Source organism: Colias eurytheme, chromosome 12 (genome assembly GCF_061535395.1).
Source record: "Colias eurytheme isolate Ceu_HAF_F1 chromosome 12, ilColEury1 Martin Lab GWU primary, whole genome shotgun sequence".
In the NCBI taxonomy this organism is placed as follows: domain Eukaryota; kingdom Metazoa; phylum Arthropoda; class Insecta; order Lepidoptera; family Pieridae; genus Colias; species Colias eurytheme.
The window spans coordinates 4,578,297-4,599,084 of NC_142991.1; the positions used below are offsets into that span (position 1 = coordinate 4,578,297).

At 33.3% G+C, this 20,788-nt stretch overlaps 1 protein-coding gene across 1 annotated transcript in view; it reads right to left on the reverse strand.

The window, feature by feature from the left end:
• The window catches only part of LOC149903942 (uncharacterized), a 61,031-nt gene that overhangs the window by 12,650 nt on the left and 27,593 nt on the right, over positions 1-20,788 (reverse strand). The window contains exon 2 of the mRNA XM_090108195.1: positions 20,063-20,114. Coding sequence (XP_089964321.1) covers positions 20,063-20,114 — 52 coding nt within the window. The remainder of the gene's footprint in view (positions 1-20,062; positions 20,115-20,788) is intronic.

Below are 20,788 nucleotides of genomic sequence, written 5' to 3' on the forward strand. Positions count from 1 at the left end.
AAATGTTTATCTACCTACCTTCCTTTATTTTTTTCAAAATTTTTATGTACTTAGTGTAAAGTTTACTCAATGAATAAAAGCTTAAATAGAGTTTAAAAAAATATAATTATGTACTTTTTGTGCATTGACTAATATAGGATCCAATATTATATCCATGAGCAGATATTGGTATGAATACCTACCAAAATTTATGATATTGAACTATAATTAAATATAAACAATTTGTGTGAAACCCCTTGATTACTATTTATGAGAATATTTCAATTTAAAGCAATGTCATGAATACATTATAAGTAAAAATTCTAATAGGTAGGTACCTACATAAGAATAAACTGAACCATAACGTTTTATATTTTATAGCAACACTGAAAATAAAGTTTAAGTTATTGCTATTTAAATACCTTTAAATAACTAATTTAATAATTAATAATAAGTTTAATTAATAAAATAAGTACTTACCTAATGTGTAATATGTCTTATTGTTTGGAATCACTGTACTATTAATACAAATAAGTATTTAATTTTAAATCTAGTTATTTAGTTAATTTATCTTATTTTAGTAATTTTTTATTAAGTGAAAATACTTTTATAATCAAGTAAAAGTTATTGTGTTACTATAAAATATTTATTATTAAATCATTTCTTAAATAATTACAGTAAAACCATAAAGGTGGATGAAGTTTCTTAGAGGATATTAATTTATTAAATAATTTAATAAAATTAATATTATTTATATAAATAACAATATTATTAACTAAAATAGCTCATAACATTCAAAATAATTATAATAAAATTCACTGCTATGTATTGTTACATAAATTTACTAAGAAACAATTTACAACCATTTTAACTCTATTTTTCTCAAAAATCTCATAAATATCCTTTATTTTTCAATTGTAATTGTTAATAAATATAGTGTTATTATGTAATTGAAAGAAAAAAGTAATAAAAAATAATTTTAAACGCAAAAAAGAGGGTACTTTGAACAATTTATTTGAGGATTCATGTAATGTAAGCATGGTGTGTGAAAAATGTGTATTTTTTATTGATAATATAATATAATGTTAAGTTTTTTTATTAAATCTGATAGGCGCTGAGTTGTAGAGGGGGTTTCTGTTTAAAAAGTGCGCGAAAAGTGTGCGCCAGTGTTGCCACACGCAGCGGTTTCCGTGCGTTTCGGCAAACTCGCCGACCAGCGACCCACAATCACTATACACATTTAAATATTTCCTTTAAACACGAATTTTAATTTATTTTTATAAAAGCAACATTAAACAATTTTTAAAATAATTCATATTAGTTTTTAATTAATTAATATTTCTATTTTTTACGTGTTGTATATGGCAACGTCAATGTTCAAATAAAAAATATTAATTTATTAAACGAATTAGAGTAGAAAGTCATAATTAAACTAGTTCCAAAGGAAATGACGCGACAAATTTATAAATAAAAATAAAAAAACAATAAAAAAAAATTGGGGCGTGTAGGTATATTGCGTTGGAATCCGGTATTGTTATCAGCAAATAGGGCAGTGCCTATCTAATCTTGGTCTCCCACTTTAAGTCATAGATAACTCACTTCTTTCGATATACAATTCATGTAAATTGTCAAATAATATTAAGAAACATTTTTTTTCACGGCATACACATTTTCTCCCAAGATTTGCTCTAAAATATCAATAATAGGTACTTCCATACCTACCTACTTAAGAACTGATTGTATAAGTAGGTATTTATGTTTTTAAAGTTTTCAATACAATTTTTACATGTTTTTGGCATTCAAAGGTTTTTTGTGGAATGTTAATTTTTTTTTATATATTAGTTCAGTATAAATTATCGAAGTAGCATTATAGTACTAAATATAGGTAATGAGTAGGTAGGTAGGTACTCTAGTAGATTTTTAAGAAAATATTTCAAGTTTTTGATTTAAATATTTTTTTATTCGCTTATAAAGGTAATCTACTCTATATTTCATGAGAGATTATAAAATAAAAGAAATAAAATTTGTTAATAAAAGAATTTAAATATTTAAAAAAAATATAAACAATTCAAAAACCTAACCTAACCTAACCCCTGTCTTTAGTAAAAGCGTTTCATGTAGCTTTTGAACGAAGAAGTTAGTACCTACCTACAGCATAGTTATAAAAATATTTTGTTGACTTTCTTGAATTTTTTACGTAACTAGATATCTAAAATTTTAATATTAAAAAACAAAGTAAATAAAGCTACCATTAAGAAATATCTTACAAAGATCTGGCAACACAGTACCCAACTGTCAAATAAACCGTTGTGTTTGAATTTTCGCGCTGCGAATTCTCTTAGACCTCACAGTAATTAATAACCTCAACTATGAATACGACTAAGTACAACGAAATCTTTAATTAGGTATTATTGAACTTTTCCTATTATCTGAATATTTCGAAACCGTTGCTCACTTCCGATCCACACAAAACAAACACTTCCCCATAACTGATAATGCGAAGTCGTTAACATAATGTTATTCGAAAGGGGCAATAGACACATTTTAGGAGATAATAAATCATGAGTACCTTCTCGTTCATTTCCGGCTCACATGTGCGCGGGGCGTGCACGTGGTCGCGGAATCCAGCGTCTTGTCATTTGGGTTTCTCATGTAATTAACGGGAATAGGCACATTAGGAGGGATCCGTGCCGCTGCGCCCGTCCTCTCCCGAGCGTGACGTCCGGCCAGGGTCACTGAACGCAGGGCCGATCGCTTTCTTGTGCCCGACGAACGACCCTTCCAGATGTCATTCACATGTCCCATCGAAACGCGTAAACGCACAGACCGCCGCTCACCCGATTTTCACATCGGGCATCTCAATTAGTAAAATTAATGTGGAGCCGCTCCGCGCATAGACATCGGCGCTCACGGATCGATCGCAGCAATGTATCACACGTGCAGGCCGTGCTAGCGGCCCTTCTATTTGTAAACCGGCGCCGAGGGCCGCACATTCCGATCATGCCTCGTGCCCTGCGCGCCACCAGGCCGCTCTACCGACCCTACCGCGCGTGAGCGCCCGGCTTACATTACCACCGAGCCCTGAAGGCCCACCGCGTGCTGTCTAACGAACGCAGCAGTGTAACTCTCGCCACTGCATTCCACCGTCTAATGCACGGTGCAGCAAGCGTTCGACGTGGCTCTCGAGTTCTATTAAAGGCAATGCCACTGTAACTGTCAAAAGTACGATATTGTAGAGAAGATCTTGTCAAATTCCTTAGCCCTAATACGGAAAGGCTAGTAATTCTATACGATATACCTAGAGCGCAGGTAACTTAAACGTTGTTATTGGACGTTCACCTTTGTTAGTTTATCAATTGTTTCATTATTCTTAACTACGATACCTAGTATTTCTTGCCCAGAAAAGATATACCTACTTATGATAATTAACATCTTTTGTTGAGAAAAAAAGGGATAATCTGTATTTTAACTACGACGAGTAAAAAGTCCCTTTATGATAAGCCGTCAAAATTTATGAACTTTGGGATAAACAGCGGTACCTTCCTGTTTGTAGGTAGGTATATAAATTGATTAGGTAATAATAAAATGGACCGACCTCAATAATTAAGCATATCTAAATTCTGATATAATTGAGGATATAAAATATATTTTGTATTCAGCTATGCTTTAATAATATCACCAACAATCAAAAGTCTTTATTATACCTTAAAATTTTTAATTATGTAGTGCAAAATATCAAGAAATACTACCTACCGACTACATATAACTATTGTATTTTCGTTATTTTTAGGTACCTATCTCTTCTTAATAAAAGATCTTTATTAATTATTAAAAACGGAAGATATGCAATTGCAACAGCAAAATCCTATTTTATCCTACTCAGATATCAAGGGTGATAGGAAGAAATGCTAAAGAATGTGTCAAAAGCTTCCAAAAGATTGGCTATGGGTGGTCTTAACTGGAATTCGGAAAATGAAATCTAATAAAAAGATCTAGAAAGGACTACATTTTAATTTAAATATTTTATTTAAACTTAGAATATACAAACCATTCATATATCCATTAGGGATTAGGTATAATAACTTCGTTCTTGCAAATGATTAGTGTTAAGTTTAAAACCTAGGTTTGTTTGTACCACCCCTGATAGATACGTCATACGCTTGATATACCAAAGCTACATCTATACTAATATAATAAAGCTGAAAAGTTTCTTTGTTTGTTTGAACACGCTAATCTCAGGAACTACTGGTGCGATTTGCAAAATTATTTCGGTGTTAGATAGCCCATTCATCGAGGAAGGCTATATAATATGTAATATCATAACGCTAAGACCAACAGGAGCGGAGCCACGCGAGTGAAACCGCGGAGCGCAGCTAGTTTAGTGATATGACTCTACGTCTCCTACTGTTAGACTGTTAAGAAATAGAGCATTGCTGCATGATAATGGAACAAGTCTATTTCAAGTCAGTTTTCTTCTCAAAATATGGCATAAAACCTGGAAAAGGATGCATTTCCTATAGACAATAAAATTGACAGTTACATGAAAAAGAAAAGCGCATTTCAGTGTTTTTAAAAATTTATTACTGAAACTTGACAAGGTTAAAAGCAATCTTATGTCCTAAATTTAAGAGTCTATTTTGTCATCGGTAAAACAACATTTTGATGAGACAATACATATATTACAATGGCAGCAATCTTGTTAAGAAAATATAATATCTATGGATATTTTTTAAGCCAAAATTTTTTAATTTTAATTAAGTTCAGTTAATGCTTCTTGGTAGGTATATAGTAGGTATGCTATGGCCTTAAATAATTAAAAATATGTATTTCTAAACTGTAATATTCATTCATTCAATTTATTCATTCATTCAATCACTTTTGTGTAGAAAAAAAAAAACAAAAAACTTGATACAAAAACCTACCTAACCTAACCTACAAGACATGTTTATTTAAGCTCCCTTTAATATCAACACAGACATTAGTGAAAAAATGTTAACGATCAAGGAAAAATACAATCAACTTATTAATTATAAAAATGAGAGAATTCCAAGAATGTATACGATATTATAATTCACTAAACCATTTACAAAATATGTAAGTTATATCTACACTGATGATATTATGGAGTTTCTACATTAATAACGGAGTAAATTCCAATGTTGTAAGCCGTAAGCGACACTAGGTATCTACTAATTAAAGAACTACTATAAACAAAATAATTACTTAACGGCATTTCTATTTTTATATATATGTATGTATCTACTTTAATAATTATTACAACGGAATTTATGGTCAACAATATAATTACCAATTAATTTAGAATAGCTGCAGTGTTTTTGCAAAGGTTCCGAAGCTGTTCCACTATTAGGTAATTACTAATTTCACTATATTGCCGTGCATTTGGAAAGGTTCGTCGATCATTATCACGTGACACGATCACGCTTTTAATTTTTTGTATGAATGAGTGTCTATTATTTGGTATCATACGTTTCATTCACTGCCACACTGGTGCGCAGTTGTCGTTTCAAGAATCTAGCAGAGCCAGCGACAGCCGCTTACACATGTTAGTTAGAAACGACCCAAAAAGAGTAAATACCTCGCTAGCAGTACTAGAGTACCGTACCGCATTCCGATGAATGGTGGCCGAGGGCCGGCGAGGGGTTCGCAGGAGACGCGCGGGGAGAGGGGTCGCATGCCTGCGCGTGCTAACACCGCCGTAACAATCACTACAACTAATTCTAACAGGTGTCTACCTCATCACAATTTTCAGTACAGTTACGTGGCATATTAAACAGGAGCCTATTCATAAGTTGGAATGGCTTCTTTTGAAACTTTACTTTGATACCATTCGTTTCAAGACGTTTTTTGTTTATATCAGCGGTGATATAAAGTGGATGAATAGCAGTTTTTAAGCTCGATGGAACAAAGTGCTATACGTTGAAGAATAGGGACAGCATTTTTTTGAATGAAAGCAATTACTTTATATCATTTTTTATATCTTGACAATTGCCGACAATTGAAAATCCGATATTAAATTTAGTCTTGTCCATATTTACCTAATTGGTCAAATCTTAATTTCTTTTTTCAGGAATGAAAAAAATCCTTGGTAACCAGTTCAGATAGACACTTAACGAAAGACAGTAGTTAAGACAGGTATTCAAAGTGACTACCAGGTATATGATAGACCAAAAGATTAGAGATCTACAAGAGATTATTCATAACGTCCTGTGTGGGTAAGATGACGCAGAATGTCGCCCATGTCGTAGAGTGCCATGTTTGATACCAAAATCATTATAGACCAAGTGCTTGTGGACTTCTCAAATCTGTGTTATTGATCACACAGACTTAACCATTTACTAACAAAACAAAGCTTTCCGCTAAAAAGCTTCCTCATGAGAATAGAAAAATACCCTTAACTGTCCTGTCTTGTCACTGATAGAAACATTTCAGCAACACTAAAAGCCATTAACAATAATAGGGCTAGTTTAAAAAGCTCAGCTATCCGTTAAATCTCAAAGCCAGTTATATACGATGTATAGTACCTACGGCGGTCAATGGAATGGTAACGATGGCGGTGCAATGTTGTAAATGAGTCATGGAGATGTTAACTCGGTGTTAGATATTAAGAACGTACTTGCGTGGAATGCGGATGCTTAGAGATCGAATGTTCTCGAATTGTTTTGTGAAAAGGGTGAAAATGTGTTAAATGGTATTCTTTTGTGACAGAAAGGAAAAGTAGATACACTTTATAATACTGGGATTCATCCTGCGTACCTGTTTTCTTTTCTTGAGCTAACTGCAAATTTTAACGTGTTTCAGAATCCCTTTGGCCTACACAGGACATCTATAAGACATTATAATTACCTATCTAATATTCTCAGCAAATATAATATTCATTACCTATCATCTACTTATCAATTTGCTTTAATATAGTGAATTTCTGAACTTCAGAGTATAAAAGCTCCTCGCAAAAAGTCATTTTTCAGTCATTTATGATCTACGCTCAGCGGGCAATCAAAGGAACAAGGAAGGTTATACACCACCCTCAATTTACATAATAATGTATCGTAGTTATGTAAATATATTTCCTTATAAGCTCTCAAAAACAAGTACGTAAATATTCATTATTGTTTTACAAGAGCGCATTCCGTAGCACCGGTTGCGGTGTCAATAGTAACTTCATCTAACAGGGCTCAGGTGTATCGTGCTTGGGGTCTGACGCAGTACATTGCCTGTTAGGTTCCGGGGGTCGGTGATGCGGCGCGGAGAAGGCAGCAGTGTACTGCAAGCGGTGCGCTGTGTGTGTGTGCGGCGGCGGCGCGTGCTACAGCAGGTGCGCCCGCGCAGCCGGCAACCTCGTTAGACCCCGAATGCCTGTTAAAATTACTACTTACTTAGGGTTCTTTGCTGTGAATACACGCTGTAATTGCTCCCGTCCGATCGTGCGATTACGTTAATTTCATTCCGTTTTTTAATCATTACTGATTTTGGAGGCATTAATTTGAATTGACAGGTGCGGGCGGAATCCACGGTTTGATGCTCTACTTTTGTTTTATGATATGAATATTGAATATATTATTCGGATTCGTGTAAATTTATTTTCGTGGAAAGCAACATGTTAATTAAAAAATTTCCATTGCAAACATTATTTTGAGCTTATTTCATAATACTCGATACAGCAAAAACTAAAAAAGGATTCCAAGAAACATTACAGTCTATGCACCCATAAATAATAATATTTTTCTAAATAAGCAGCTAATCTTAAATTATTAAAAGGAGATTTCAAAGCTTACCTAACTTTCATTTGAAATATACAAAGAAAAGTCCTATATCCATTTTTGTATTCAACAGAGACAAACACTTTCCTGTGTTAGAAACTTCTAGAATTATCCTATACCCAAATAATAATAGTTAAAAAAAACTAAAAAACACGCTTTTTATAGAATGCCGAACTAAAAAATAGAAAATTTTTCTCCAATTAGTGTATTGTCATCGGTCCTCATTAAATCTACAAAGTTTGAACGAAATCTGGCCGTTTAAAGTGGGCCAAAATCGCGCCCAAAGAAGTCGGTTACAAACATACAAGTGAAGCTAATATAAAGCGTGTAAAAAAACTCACTCGGCAAATCTCAAACATACTCTGTTATTGGATGTAAATCGAGCTTTCGAGTAATTTCCACTTATACAAATAAAAAATCACAACGTTCTCTTAACATACAATATTTTTTTTGTTGTGTTGCCCTGGTTTGAAATCATTTGTAGCTTATGCGTACCCTTAATCTATTATTATAGGATAAAACTAGTCGCAAATACCGATAACTACTAATTTGACTATTTTCTGAGGCTAATTGCTACGGCTACGGCTGAATGCTCTAGCTCAATTCAGTTAAGAATGATTATGATTTGGTTAATCACCTGCATCTACAAAAAGAATACTGTTATACTTTTACAGAACGAATAAATAACATAACAAAAATATGGAAAATGATTAAACATGGGTATGAGATGTTGAGAATTTTAGTAACTTACCAGAAAATTTGAAGATTATAAAAGCCTGTAAGGCTGTAGGTAGGTATCACATTTACAGCAGCTAACTTGAAACAATTTTAAACATTTCCTACACCATTTAAATCAAGCTGCAAGCATATGTTTAAATGTTGGTACCTCAATAACTTATATAGACAGGTGGAATACTCAGTGTTGTGCAACACAGAAATCCAGTAGGTAATTACTATAAAACTTTTCCATGTCTCAAAAGTTTCATATTATGAGGTAAAAGCTTTTCTAGGTGTTATGGAATGGTGTGAACCAAAATGAAATAATTCCTGAAGGGATCACCAGTTGACGTACCCTTTGGTGTTGTTAAGGAAAATTAGTTTCTGATATACCTACAGCATTTGTAGTTGAGTACATTGGGTAAGTTTAGGATTTGAATTCAATGAATAGGATTTGAATAGGATTTGAATTCAACTTCTATTCTCTATTTATCAACAGAAATTGCAGGATAAGTTACTTTGGTGAATCTCTATTACGAGGATGGACATGGACAAACATTTTAAGATCGTAGTGTGAAAGATATTTTAACAAAAAGGACTGAACAAAGATGTTAACTCAATGTTTTCGTTTAAGTGCAAGATGTTTAGAGGAGATAGTGCAGAGTGAAGCAGTTTTATAAATCACACGACACATTCAATTATTCCGGCCTTTGAAATGCAAATGTACCTACAGCATATAAATGTGTTTACTTTATTCAGAAAGTAAATGCAGTGGCGTGCCATTCAGCGTGGAATTTATTTTGTGTTTGTTGTGACTTTTCGGCTTTGACGCGTTTATTGCATGTTTATAAACAACCGTGCATATCTTGAATAACAATATATTTAAATTATATTTATGATGGGCTTGTCCGTACCCAGGTAACGTTGTAAGATAACTTGTACAGTAAAGTGATTACTATCTACTGAGAACGTCTTGTATCCTGTTTTTATTAAGCTAATCATTTTAATTCAACCAAAACATGAACAACATAACGGTGAGAATGATGTCGCCCTAAATTATTTTATTTTACAAAATTCTCAAAATTAATTTATTCATAACTCGTCGTAGTAGGTAGGTACGGTTAGATCTGGTGATACAATTAATTTTCAATTGCATCAGTTCAATTTTCACATTACCAATGACTTTTAAGATAAGTAACTAGCAGCTGTACCTTGTTTACATATTTCAGTTAGTGTAAGGGCCTAAAACTGCAAAACTACTTAGGTACCTATATTGAATTATTTCTTAGACAACAATCAAGAACTTCATCATGCACATGCGCAACTAATGACGCAGTTCGATAAATTTATGAGTGTAACCGATACAATTGGTGAACAGTTAAGTTTCATACGGTTCCAAGTAATAATTATTTAGTGAATTACAAAGTGTGCGTTAGAGAGGAACGCGAGTCAAGTCAATTGATAAGGTTAAGGCACGGAACGAAAGTGGAACAGGGTTTGTCAACATGGACCGTCAGCTGGCCTCACGATAGCGCTTATCGTCCGCGGGACATAGTCCGCTCATTCACAAGCCGCTCCATTCATGCTCCCGTTCCCATCGGCTCCCCCGCGCCAATCTAATCTCTAGCACTTAAGAAAAACGGTTCAGATTCCATCGGGCGGCCACCGGGGGCGAGGGGCGGGGGTAATATAGATCGAGGATATCGCGGGGTCAGCGCGGATTGCAAGCGCCCGATAAACGACGCTGACGAACGCTGCCCACTAGTACAATAGGATAAACACTTTTATTTTACCTCAAAACCACAAAAAAATAAATGCATATATTTTTCTCCCGTACCTGCTTGTTATGAGAAACTCGACATCATAGCTATCTTACGATCATAATAGCGTAATAAATAACGTTCAGCTTCATTGATTGGAATAGCATGTTAGAAAAGTATTCTAAAGTGTGACTAAAAATCGATATTTCCAACAAGAATTTCTTAGCCTACTCATTATCGTTTGAAGTCGTTAGCGGTGGGAACCCTCGGCCCATTCACTTATTGCGTGCTAGAAGGTACACATGATAAGGGGTTACTACGTGTTGAAAGCGACCACTTATATTATATCATCGTTCTAAGTTTTTACAATTTTACGACCAAGTAACAACTCATATAATGTTTAAATAATTAAAATGCCACAATGCTAATTGCCTTTTCATATAAATTTTAGGAACTACAAATTTTTAACTGAGTAATTTTCCAAACTTCTACCATTTTGTCAGTCGTTGCTGTTGTGAAACTCAATAGACTCAAGTTTGGTCGACACTAAGTGATACTATTAGATTTATGTAAATACTCATAAACAGATGTATTATATATCATTAGTCATCTAAAGATTGATAATACGTTACTGTTTAAACTGAATCATGAATATTGTGAAATCGTGACTCACATGCTCGCTTCCGGGTCAAGTATGCTAACCCGGGACCCGCGAAGTTAGGGGATGACTCGTACTTAATCTCCATTCACATAAATTATCTTTGTCATAATTTATTTATTGCTCGTGATTCATACATTGCACAATTGCATTCAGACCTTATCAATAGAAGTATTGATACGGATTTCCAAAACTGATGCTTAAATCTTCCCACTGTCATCTTGCAGTATGATGTTTAAAGGAAATTGAAACCTAATATTGAGAGTATAAGCTATGTATTGGTTTAACAGATATATGCTGCGTTTAATGAGAACGTATAGTCCTATATTATAAATTGTTTTGACCTGCCGCTGCGCAGTAACTCTCATGTATGTGCGTAATTCTTTTATCTAATCAAATAGTAAGGACAATCGGAATTCAGGATTTTGCATGTGATGCTGTTCATGAAAATATATTTAGATTAATAATAGTAATACAATATTGGAACACGAAGAGATCTAGCATTTTCAGCCTAAGAATTTCAGGAAAACAATTTTTGTAGGTGTTCCAAATAAATTGTATAAAATTAATATCGAAATGTTCTAATAATCATTAAACATTTTAACTTGTATACTGTAACTATATCTACCTATTAAGAATAAGATTACGAAGGAGTTGCAATAATTGTTGGTACCACTGGAACGCCCTATAAAAGCAGTGCAATATAAATTTGAGTAGTAATAAAAGTGTAACAGTTAAGCGTCCGAGTTCAGTAGGAAATATATCCAGCGCGGTGATATCTAGAGTATTAAATGTTGAATGGCACTATTTGTCGGTTATAAAGCGTCATAGGCGCCAACGCAGAAATGCTAACAAGTTATCAATGTAAACGGTGTGTTTACACAGTTAACCGTAATCTTATCCAATGACCTCTTTTCACTCTCCCGTTTCGAAATGGTAACGTAACATGAGGCCAACTGCGCTCGAAGATAGTGTCATTTTCAAAACGCTGCCCTAATTTAGACTTGATAAACTACTGTCAGATAGTTGTTAATTTATTTCCGACATTGTCTATTTTTTAATTTGTGGTCAGGTTTAAATGGGGCGGCCTACTTTTGAAAGGTTTTACGTGTTTACAAGGTCCGACTTCGTTCGGTATTACGTCATTTTGTTTTTAAATACATAACGTATTTATCATTGTTTACAATAAATTGCTTTTTTACGACAATTCATATAATTTAAAAAGTGGGTACCTTAATTGCTCCTTATCTCGTTGGAATTAAAAATTATAATGTGATGGTTACCTGCTACATTCTTTATAGTTTATCTACCGGAGTTTACGCGTTAAGTTTAAACGTACCATAGCTGTTATGAAACCCAATACGAAAATTTCGTATTGGGTTTCATAACAGCTATGGTACCTATTTTCATTTAATGAAAATAAGCCACAATTATTATGATACAGTTTGGTCGATGGCGTCGTATGCAGGCGTCTTATCAATGTCCTTAATTCTTGAACGGAAGTACGCGTCGAGCAAGCAACCGTTCATTCATGGTCTGCGTATTTATTTAGTGTACCTACTCTATTGATAATGCCTTGAAGGGTACGAGTATAACGTTCATTGAGCGATCACGTGTACAGATCCACTTGGCTAAGGATACTGTTCTGGATTTAGGGATTTATGCTCCCGGATATTCGATAACTGCGCATGTTTAGATTAGTGTAGTGAATGGTTATCGATTCATACATTTGTATATAGAATATAGAGTCCTTTGTCTTGTCGATTCAATTTGTGTAGATTTTCTTTATCCATGCAAAGTATAAAACTAATTAGTTCTAATTATTTTTCACTCTTCTACTTTAAACTATTTCAATAAAACATTGGAATTATTCAAGTTCAAAAAATTTACTTACGTTTCCAGAAAATATGTAGTTTTTAACGTACCTTAATGACTATTTCTGAATTGGTCTGATTTCCTGTAGTAATTTAATTGAGTACCTTGATAAATCATACGAGCAGAACCAGGTATCTGCCATTATAGGGCGATAGATAAGACGCAAAAGCGTGGAATGTTTGCTCAACCGTCTGAAGGTGTTCAAAGGAAGTGTGGAGGGCTAATTGGCGGCGTTTCGGTGGCCGCCCGATAACCTCGCTCCGGAAACCGATAGCTTTGATGTGGAGCGCCCGTTTCCTCGTGTACTATGTGCGTACATCGCCCCTGTTTTGATCCAGCCCTTTGTAAACGTATATCCATGTTGGTATTAAAAGTGCTAAAGTCAGTCTATCTGCTTGTATGCAAAGTATACCTATACATGTATAGGAAGGTGTACATAGGTGTACATAGGTGTACATAGGTGTACATAGGTGTACATATATGTGTACATATATGTATATTGTATACCTAATAGTAAAGTAACAAGTAACCTGTGTAGGTACTTGATTGCGAATGTAGAGCATAATTTTGTTAGACGCATCAGTCATCACTCATCAGTAGGTACCGACTAATATCGTACAAATCAAAATTTGAATATATGTTTGTAATGCGACTGGATGAGATGTTTTACCTTGATATAGATATTAGATATGTTTTTACTGTAACAGGATGGAGTTCAAGAATTTATTGCACGCCTCATAAGCGAAGCGTTGAGGTGGGTACTACTGTCACTTCGCGCAAAACATCTGATTTTTCAAACTTAAAATGTCTTTATGTATCATACATTGCACTTGTAAGATAATACATACACACACATATTAAGAAAAACACTATTTTTAACGTTCATGATATTTTTGATGACATTTTTGTTATTTAAACTAGTTAAAAAACAGTTTAAAAAAGTTCTGTCTTGGACGTCCGTGTGTCTGTATGTGCGGATCCTTTTTCTTGTTAACACGATAGCGACCGAAATACTTTACTAATCGAGTCTTTTTTTTTCTCTTACGCTTGAGTATGCTCAGGAATAGAACCCTTTCATTTTTCAGGGTCTGATTCGATGTGGTTTAATTGTTATTAAATAAACAAAAATAATAATTAATAAATATTTATTAAAAAAAAATTATGAGGCGTGCACTTTTGGATTTTCCAAATTATAGTTGTAATGCTCGCGCTCTATCCACTGTAGGTATCTACCATAGAGTCATTTAATTATCTACAATAAGTAAACTTATTATCTGAATTCGGATACCTATATAAAATAATTTATTTTCCAAAATAATATCAACCCTATTTAAAATATGATTTATTATTAAATTAATGTTTTACAAACATCTAGTTAAGTTAATTTCTATTATTAAAACAATGGATGGGTTTCTAAAATCTTAGCTATTTTGATAAAAATGATAGTTGTTAGGCACTTTTTAATTTAAATTGTAAGTAACTGCAATCAATCAAAATACTAGTGTCTTGATTGTATTTTTTTAAGATTTTTAAACGGTTCAAATTAAGTGATATCATCTATAAATGACATGGGCTAATCTTTTGTTCATATCTCTCATTTCATGCATAATATAATTATTTAGGATTAACTAAATTCCTAGAAGAACATTAAACGGCTATAAATTATAATCAAATTGAAACGTAATTGTAGTACTTACTTCCTTACTTTGTTTGAATTATATTCACATAACAACATTTTGATATAGTTTATTCTAAGTGCATTTTAATTTCACGTTTGTTGTTCTGACACATTTGGTAAAAGCAAGGGATCATGTAATAGATATTCGTTAAACATAAACTTTTTTTTCCTATGTAATTTAACCCACAATTTTGCATCTCCTAAACTACCTACCTATCTATTAGCAGATTTTTCTATAGCTCAAGCTCCTACTTTTTCTAAAGAAAGTTAGATCTTCCTATTTTAATTAGGTAATCTTGAAACGCACTGTCTCTACCTCAATGTTTCTGCTAATAAATCAAAAGCATACAGTTTTAAATACAAATATTACGGTATTTTTGTTCCAGAATATTATAATATAGAAGGAAAACAGCGCTATTACTTATCAGTAATTATCGGCCAATGGTACTTCGTCTGGGAAATACCTATTATTGGTCCCTTACATTGTCGTCATAACAATATTCCATAAACCTTTGTTCTCATTAATTATGGAACTCGTGTTCTAATAATTAAATAATGGTATTTCCTTATTTCGAAGATATATTCATGCATGCTTCATGGAGATGTGTAGTTAATTGTTGATTGTTCTTACGTTGTACTTTGTAGTTAGCTTGGTTGCGATAAATACGAAAACTGATTGAGGATACCTACGTAAAGAAATGTCATAGAAATGAAAGTTGCATTTTGGGAGATAAACATTTAAATCTTAATATATATAAATCTCGTGTCACAATGTTTATCCTCAATGGACTCCTAAACCACTTAACCGATTATAATAAAATTCGCACACCATGTGCAGTTCGATCCAACTTGAGAGATAGGATAGTTTAAACATGAAGGTACCACGGGCGAAGCCGGGGCGGACCACTAGTACTATAATATGTTTTATTTAAAAAAGTGAAGTGAATTCGTCGAAACGGCACTGCACTCTGCACTTGTACTACAAAGTATTGACGAATGGGAGTAGATATTCTTAGTACCTATTTATTATTTATTTAAGTTCTTTAGATTTTATTTTAGGAACTAGGTAGGTACGACATAGTTTGAGTCATTTCCTTAATTCCTAGTGTTCCTGTTTCGTACATTCTCCAATTCATAATCATTTATATAATATGGCCATAGCCGTATGACAAACACATTAGACATAACTGAAAAATGTATAGAAATGAAATCATCATACACAAGGCTCGTTGTGTGGAACCGATCCGTGGAATTTGGGAGCCGTTAAAATTTCATCCGCGTTTATCTCTTGACGTTATAAGATAACTCAATGATTGGCTCTGTTACAGAAAAAATCAATTTGTGTCAACTAAAGTCAGGAGGACAAAGGTTGATGCTGTTATCGGTCTTTTATTAGGTACAGTATACGCCGTGCTATAAAAGAAAATATGAGTAGTTTTTGACATCCGCCTAGTCTTCGTTTTAGAAGCTATGACAAATAACTTATAAAAATAAAACTGTGGTACGTTTAAGATTTTTGTAATTTAAGTGATGCAATAATATCTATAGATTACATACACAAAATATAAGTAAGTACCTAAGTAACAGCAGTGAAGAAGCATGATTGATAATTTTTGACGTGACAATACGTCTTATAATTTGATAGAGCCGGTTGCACGCACGAAAAAACATGACTCATGCGGCGTTACCTCGCTCTGAGGCGTTCCATGTAAGGCTTGAAGTGCAAGCGAGAGCGCGGAACGAGCAACAAAGAAGCACAATCCTACGTTGTCACGTTCAACTATCGTCAGTAAACCGAATTTACAGACAACCAATTTTTTTTGATGAATTTGATTTGTATATCGTGTACCTTACTGATAAGTCTATTATCAGACTAATGATATGGGCATTTAATTATCTCATTGCATGAGGTAATGACCGAGTGTAATTGCGTTATTTTGAATCTTTTCTTTTGGTACGGGAGCTATTAACGTTAAAAAAAAAGTCATTTTAGTATAGTTGGTTTTTTGATATACTGTTCCTCTTGCTATTTCGGTTAGAGTCCGGGCTGTCTGGCTGGTCGCAGTGGTTGCGTTTTTTAGTGCGCATCTCATCTGCACAGGATAATTTCCTTAATTTAAAGTCATTTTTTAACGCGTAATTTTTAATATTTTGCCTTTAGATAGATCCATCAGACATAATTTTTTTATTGCAAGACGTTTTTTTCGTTGTTAAATAGGTGCCAGGCGCAATTTTTTATTTCGTTTTTATAAAAAATTCAAATTATTTTAGAATGTCTGTAAATTTCATATTATGTTCTTCAAACATAATATAATCTAAAATTAATTAGCCAGACGCTAATTCGATTGTTAAGTATTAAATATGTACAAATAAAAACGTAGTGAAAGCTGTAGGTAAGTATAACAATTTGATGATTGTGTATATGGAGAGATAGTTTAAAGTGCAAGAGAGATAGAAAGGGTCGGCCGCGAAAATTAAATAACAATAAAAAATAACTTTTTTTTCGAAAATATAAGATGCATGGAAATTAAATTGTTCCTACTCTAGGATTCCCTGTGTTGTGGGAACAAGTACCTTCCATTGGTACATTTTATTCCTTAGGCTAAAAAATAAACTATTAGGGTACATCAACAATCTTCTATACAAAACAATTTTTTTATTACTTAACTATTAAGTTATGGGTTTAAATGAAAACAGCGATTACATAAACTTATTTATATTGTTTCCAATAGCACATTGCCTAATACCACACATTACACACCGCGTACAAGAAGAAAAAGAACCACAGACAAAATACAGTGTTGCCAATACAAGTTAAATTTTCTAATATATATCTAATATTAACTAGCGACCCGCCCGGCCCTGGCTTCGCACGGGTGCAATGCTGATACTAAATACACTACAGAAAAACTGTGAACGTTGAATATAAAAACATAGCGGCCCGCTCCGGCTTCGCACGGGTATAAAATATATAGCCAGGCGGCCGGCTGGTACCGCCGCAAACACTACGTCCCGCAATTTTTAAATCTGTAATATCTTCGAAAATATTCACTTAAATCATACGGTGTAAAGGGCCACATAGATCTATATTAAATGAACAATGTATTCAAGGTCTTTAATTGGTTAAGGATTAATGCTGTATTGGTTAAAATCGCTTCGAAAATTAGCCATTATTTGTCGTAAAAAGTAAATGACAAAAAAAGTTATTGTGGGTTATCCATAAGAGATAGACATATACCATCACGGACTTTTCTGTAGACCTTTTCAATGTGTACTATAGTTAGTACATTATTTTGATAAAACTCGTAGGGTGCCTGCGTTTGCACTGTAAGTGGAAAAAATGTAATTATTTACGAAATCACATTAGAAACCTCAAAAATAACAGTACTTCTCCACTATTTAATGGATGTTATTTTATAAACCTCCTAGTTATATAAACCTCCCACTTGAATCACTCTATCTACTTAAAAAAAACACATCAAAATCCGTTGCGTAGTTTCAAAGATTTAAAGAGACATAGGGACAGAGAAAGCGACTTTGTTTTATACTATGTAGTGATGATGATAACAATATTAATTCATTAATCTTAATTCTTAATATATATACATAAATCTCGTGTCATAATGTTTGTCCTCAATGGACTCCTAAACCACTTAACCGATTATAATAAAATTCGCACACCATGTGCAGTTCGATCCAACTTGAGAGATAGGATAGTTTATACATGTAGGTACCACGGGCGAAGCCGGGGCGGACCGCTAGTATACCTATATAAATTCATGCTATGTAATTTTTTAACCTTCATTGATATAGTTTTTATTTCATTCTTTTCAATGTATGGTAACTTTAATTTATTTTTCACTTTTATGTTTTTTTTTTTCATTTTAGCTTTTATTTATAAGAACAAGTGTAAATAATATTGTATTCTTGCAATTATTTCCTGTCGCATAGTTAAAATACACTAGCTGATGAGCTGCATGCTTCATTACTTTTTTTTATTTATACACATTATTTAATACTTAACAATCGAATTAGCGTCTGGCTAATTAATTTTAGATTATATTATGTTTGAAGAACATAATATGAAATTTACAGACATTCTAAAATAATTTGAATTTTTTATAAAAACGAAATAAAAAATTGCGTCTGGCACCTATTTAACAACGAAAAAAACGTCTTGCAATAAAAAAATTATGTCTGATGGATCTATCTAAAGGCAAAATATTAAAAATTACGCGTTAAAAAATGACTTAAAATTAAGGAAATTATCCTGTGCAGATGAGATGCGCACTAAAAAACGCAACCACTGCGACCAGCCAGACAGCCCGGACTCTAACCGAAATAGCAAGAGGAACAGTATATCAAAGAACCAACTATACTAAAATGCTCTCTTGTCAACGTTGGTAGCTCCTATACGATTTATTCGCGCAGATTACACGCAAAGTTAAGTTCTGAATATCCGTTTGGTCTTAACTTACTACATGTCTCTTTAATCATTAATTGTACTGGGTTCGTAGATTCTGTAGTAATTCTACCTTGTCTATTATTTATATTATAGACGGTAGTGACGAAAGTTTGTTTATTTTAATATTTAATGCCGACTACCATTAGCTTCCAATGTCTGAGTAAGGTGGGTAGGTGGGAATTGAGTCCATCTTCCAGAAGCTAAAAATCTTCATAGAATTGAAGCCGCCTTAATGAAATCTCATCCTAATGTTTTATTTTCATCACCTAGGATTGTCACTACACAATTTTTCAGTTATGTCCAATGTATTTCCCAAGTATTTTTGCCTTTCAAAGGCAATCACAGAAAATATGATTAATTCAGACTGCATATTAAGTAGTGTGTAGAGTCATGTAAAAACTGTAAAAACTGTAAAAACTGTAAAAATATAAAAACTGTATTTAAGGGAGGAGGGTTGACTGAAGATAAAAAAATCCATACTTAATATTATAAATGCGAAAGTAACTCTGTCTGTCTGTCTGTTACTCAATCACGCCTTAGCTACTGAACCAATTTGCATGAATTTGATTTGTATAGAGATATTTTGATAGGTAGGTACCCGAGAAAGGACATAGGATAGGTTTTATCCCCGAAATCCTACGGGAACGAGTTTTCCTTTGAAAACGCGGGCGAAGCCGTGGGCGGAAAGCTAGTCTTCCAATATTTTGCTACCGAAAACCTCTGTTGGCGCGCCATACCTATAGCCAATGCATATCATTTTTCAAATTTAGATCTTTTATAGGAAGAAGTTTTTAAAGTGATAGTATTTTACACTTTCAGCTTCGTATATTTCAAGAAGGGAAAATAAGAACTAGGTACATACCTATTTGGTAAATAAATCTCACGCTTTCCAGATTTAAAAACAATTTACATATAATAGAATTATGTGATAAATTAAATATACAAAAAAGTGTTTATGTAAATTGCGTTTTGGCCATAAGGATCTAAAACTTGTAATTTTTAAAGATCGAATCTATATTAGCAATACTGGGTAATTCTACTGACAAAATATATGCTAAGATTTGTATTTTATTTGTATTTATTTGTATTTATTTGTATTTGCTTATTTTGTGAGAAAATATTATACAGTGATTATACACATACACATATTACCTGTCCAATGAATTATAGTTGATGGAAAGAAATTTCGTCGCTGCCACACGATCTGAAACAAAAGGTAAACTGTAAAAACATTATAAAAATAAAAGCTCTTTCTTCAACTTATTACAATATAGGTACATATTAACAACATATTACATATTATATCCCTTATTTCTACACGCTACCACACCAAATCTCATATCGCTCTCCAAATTGCTTTCTATCGTGTTCTTCAAATCTATTGTATCAATGAGTTGCTATATCAAATCTCAACCTAAAACCAATGATATAAGTTCCAATTTCGCTTGCCTGACCATTAAAATAAGGACATTATCAAATTTCTTTTGTAAGTAGTTGTGTATAAACAAAATGTCGCGAATCGAACCGGTACCCGGTCAAGGATGGCCGTTCTAGATTTACAAACATTGAGCGTCTTGTGTCTAATGTTGAAAGAACTTTTAAATATTACCAAATGCTGCCTCTTTATGCGGGCTTTCGTAACCGCCGTCCCGAATTTTGCAATTTGGGTCCAATGTTTACATCCTTGTTAGACGAACGTTGTATGATAGAAAGTTACTCTGAACTTAACATACGTTGTATGAATTTAGAAATCGACTAAAGTATGAGGGGGCTTATTCTTTCTTCTTTGCTTACAAAGCTAAGGTCATTTACGAAAGGTGTCGCCTGATTGTAGGTAATATTTTGTATCAAATAAATACGTAAATAAATCTATCTGCC